Here is a 3,060-nt window from a genome sequence, read left to right on the forward strand (position 1 = left end):
ACAGCCAACCAACTTTGAAAAATTTCAAATCTAGAAAGAAAAAAACCCAAAACACCACCATGCTGACACACCAGTCAGGCAAACGGTTAATGATACTGCATCAGGAGAGCCTGAAACCAGTATAGTCAACACAAATCCAAGAACTCCTGTTAAGAACTACCGAATGTTCCAAAATCCAACCTGATCTGTGTTCTGATTGCACAGCCAACCAACTTTGAAAAATTTCAAATCTAGAAAGAAAAAAACCCAAAACACCACCATGCTGACACACCAGTCAGGCAAACGGTTAATGATACTGCATCAGGAGAGCCTGAAACCAGTATAGTCAACACAAATCCAAGAACTCCTGTTAAGAACTACCGAATGTTCCAAAATCCAACCTGATCTGTGTTCTGATTGCAGCACCCTCTGAATACTTTTAAATGAACATGTGTTTCCTGCTCAGTGATCAGCATTACCACTGTTGAAATTTCAGCAGAAACGAATGCCCTTCTACTCCCCCATTCACAGGGAAATAAATAAATCAGTACAGCTATCTGCAGTTCCAGACAAAAAAGTTGTAAAGCAACATTCAAACACTGGAAAAGGGGAAACTTGACAAAATGAGGATACCGACATATATTTCCCAATTTCATATCACACGGGGAAAAGAATGAAAACTTAATATATTTATTATTAATATTTTACTTTTATAGGCCCACAATTTTTCCTTCATTTGCCCCAAAGAGATACTCCTATAGCTGACAAGCTATTAGAAACTTGACTCAAACTTTAATTCACACTTACCACCACTTGCACTAGAGGAAGGGTCTACAGCCAACACAGACACCCTGTATTTCCGTTCTGTAAGCATTTTCCCAAAGCACTCTATGAAAGTTGATTTCCCAGCACCAGGAGGACCAGACAAACCTAAATAATCACATTAGGGGAAAAAAACCCATTTTGTTAATCAAATAAATAATATGTCACATGATCACTGTCAACATCTACCTCGATAACGGTTCATACTTCAGCAAAGTATCACAAAGGCAAATGAAAGCTATGCCACAACCAGTTGTAACCGACTTGAAACAGACCTTGGGTCACCCAACACCCTGCCCATACCAACCTAACATTAGGTTTATCCAGTTCTATTTCCTCTCCCCCAAATAAATTTATCCAGACTGACTTATACTTCAGAACTTTTAAAATGTCATATTCTAAATTTGTATTTTTCAGATTTACTATTTATAAAAGACACACTCTAAAAGCAAACACCCTTATCTTGAAAAGCTGTTATTTCAAAAATATTGGGTGATTTGCTTACATGTCAAAGTGTGCATAGCTTACTATATTATATATAAATATTAGCTTGTTAACCTCCACCAAATATTTCTCACTTGCATGCCCAAGTTCTTGTTCTTACTACCGTTGTACACACACACACGACAGACAACAGCTGGACATGACATACTTCAGTAGTCCATCTCTTCACAAGGGAAAAATATTTTATCACTTCCAAGATAACCAGATTCAGGTCTCCTCAGCCCAAAAGTACGCTGCTTTACAGTAAGGCCATACAACAGGAAGGTACATGCTTTTCCTTCTGTGGATTAATGAAGGGACTCTGGAAGTATTCAAGAAAACACCTTCTTTGGGAAAAAAACAGGTCTTCTTAACTATGTCCTTCCCTATTTAAGTGTAGATAGCAGCTCTGTCAATCTGCAAACCACGTAATATTTCAGTTTGTAATAGTTATTAAAAAAAAAAAATCCAAATAGCTGCCCTGTTGTATGTGGTCCCCTCTCCCCAATTGTTTCTAGAGCTTTTTCAGAAGCATTTTCCAGCTGAAGTCATAATTCTACTCGACAAACAGAAGTGATCTAGGTTAATTAAAAACCACAAGAAACTAATAATCCAAGACTACAGACCACGAAGCTTAGAGAACAGCAGTGAGAACAAAAGGTGAGGCTTGTAATTCCATCAAAGCAACTAGGGGACAGACATAAAAGGACTAACCCACTCTAAAGGCAAGTGGCTTTCCTTGATTTAATTTTTCTTGTTCCCTGTGGTAGGATAATACCTTCTGAAGAAACACCTGGGCTACTTTCTTCTTCCTGTTCTGGGTTGATTCCACAAGTGTAATAGCTTCTGCTAAACAGGCTCTCTGACCCTGGATTAGTCCACTGTAAAGTCTGTCTATGAGTCTTTGCTCTCTGTCAGAAAGTTCTGCTATGTGCTGGTCAGGAGCCACTTGCTGACACAGCTCTCTCCTCACACCGTTCGATGAGCACATCCATTTTGTACGACAGCGGTGCGCTGGCATAAGAGATCCAATGCTCAGGAAATCTGCTCCAGAGGCGAAGTGAGAGTTCGTGATGTAAGTTCGTCTAGAAAAATAACAATGAGGGAATCTCAGCAGCAACAAGGGGATCTTCATCTTGTTTGGAATTATAGGTACCAGAGGTATCAGTTCACTTCTGTCTGCAGACACCCTAAAGATAAAGAAAAATATTTTTAATTCCTTCAAAGCACTTACAAGGACTCAAATGACAGTTAAGTACACAGGCAAACAGCAGCTTTCATTTTATATTTACTGTTTTAAACAAAAAAGGTAGTTCCCTCTTCCCATTGAAAAAAAAGAAAAAAACAGAAAAATCATAAGCTATGGAATCTTCAATAGCACAGCATCTCTATTATCCTCGTTAGCAAATGACAGTATCATAAGTAAGCAGATAAATAAAAGGCACTTAGGTAAGACAGCCTCTATGATCACACAAAGGACCTTAAAAATCCAGGCACAGACCAACCCTTCTGCGCACTGAAATTGCTGTACATTCTAGGTTCACAGCCGCACGTTTTTTTCTAAACAATTATTGACAATAAGCTTTTTTGCACCTCATTTCCAGAAGGGGAAAAAGAGGGGGAAAAAGCGCTGAAGGCACAAGAACACTCAGAAGTTAACTGAGGGAGCTGAAACCTCCCAGAGCACCGGCACAAGGCCGCAGCACCAGGCAGGGCCAGCACGCTGCCCGGGCCAGCTCCGCCCCACCTCAGCACCGCCCCAAGCCCGACCTACGC

At 40.1% G+C, this 3,060-nt stretch overlaps 1 protein-coding gene across 1 annotated transcript in view; it reads right to left on the minus strand.

The window, feature by feature from the left end:
- The window catches only part of MMAA (methylmalonic aciduria (cobalamin deficiency) cblA type), a 6,416-nt gene extending 3,997 nt beyond the window's left edge, over positions 1 to 2,419 (minus strand). The window contains exons 1-2 of the mRNA XM_010149120.1: positions 1,999 to 2,419; positions 787 to 909 (exon numbers count right to left, since the gene is read on the minus strand). Of these exons, the coding sequence (XP_010147422.1) occupies positions 787 to 909; positions 1,999 to 2,419 (544 nt within the window). The remainder of the gene's footprint in view (positions 1 to 786; positions 910 to 1,998) is intronic.
- Between the last annotated feature and the right edge of the window lie 641 nt (positions 2,420 to 3,060).

The sequence above is a fragment of the Eurypyga helias genome, unplaced genomic scaffold (assembly GCF_000690775.1).
Source record: "Eurypyga helias isolate BGI_N326 unplaced genomic scaffold, ASM69077v1 scaffold21610, whole genome shotgun sequence".
Taxonomy (NCBI): Eukaryota; Metazoa; Chordata; class Aves; order Eurypygiformes; family Eurypygidae; genus Eurypyga; species Eurypyga helias.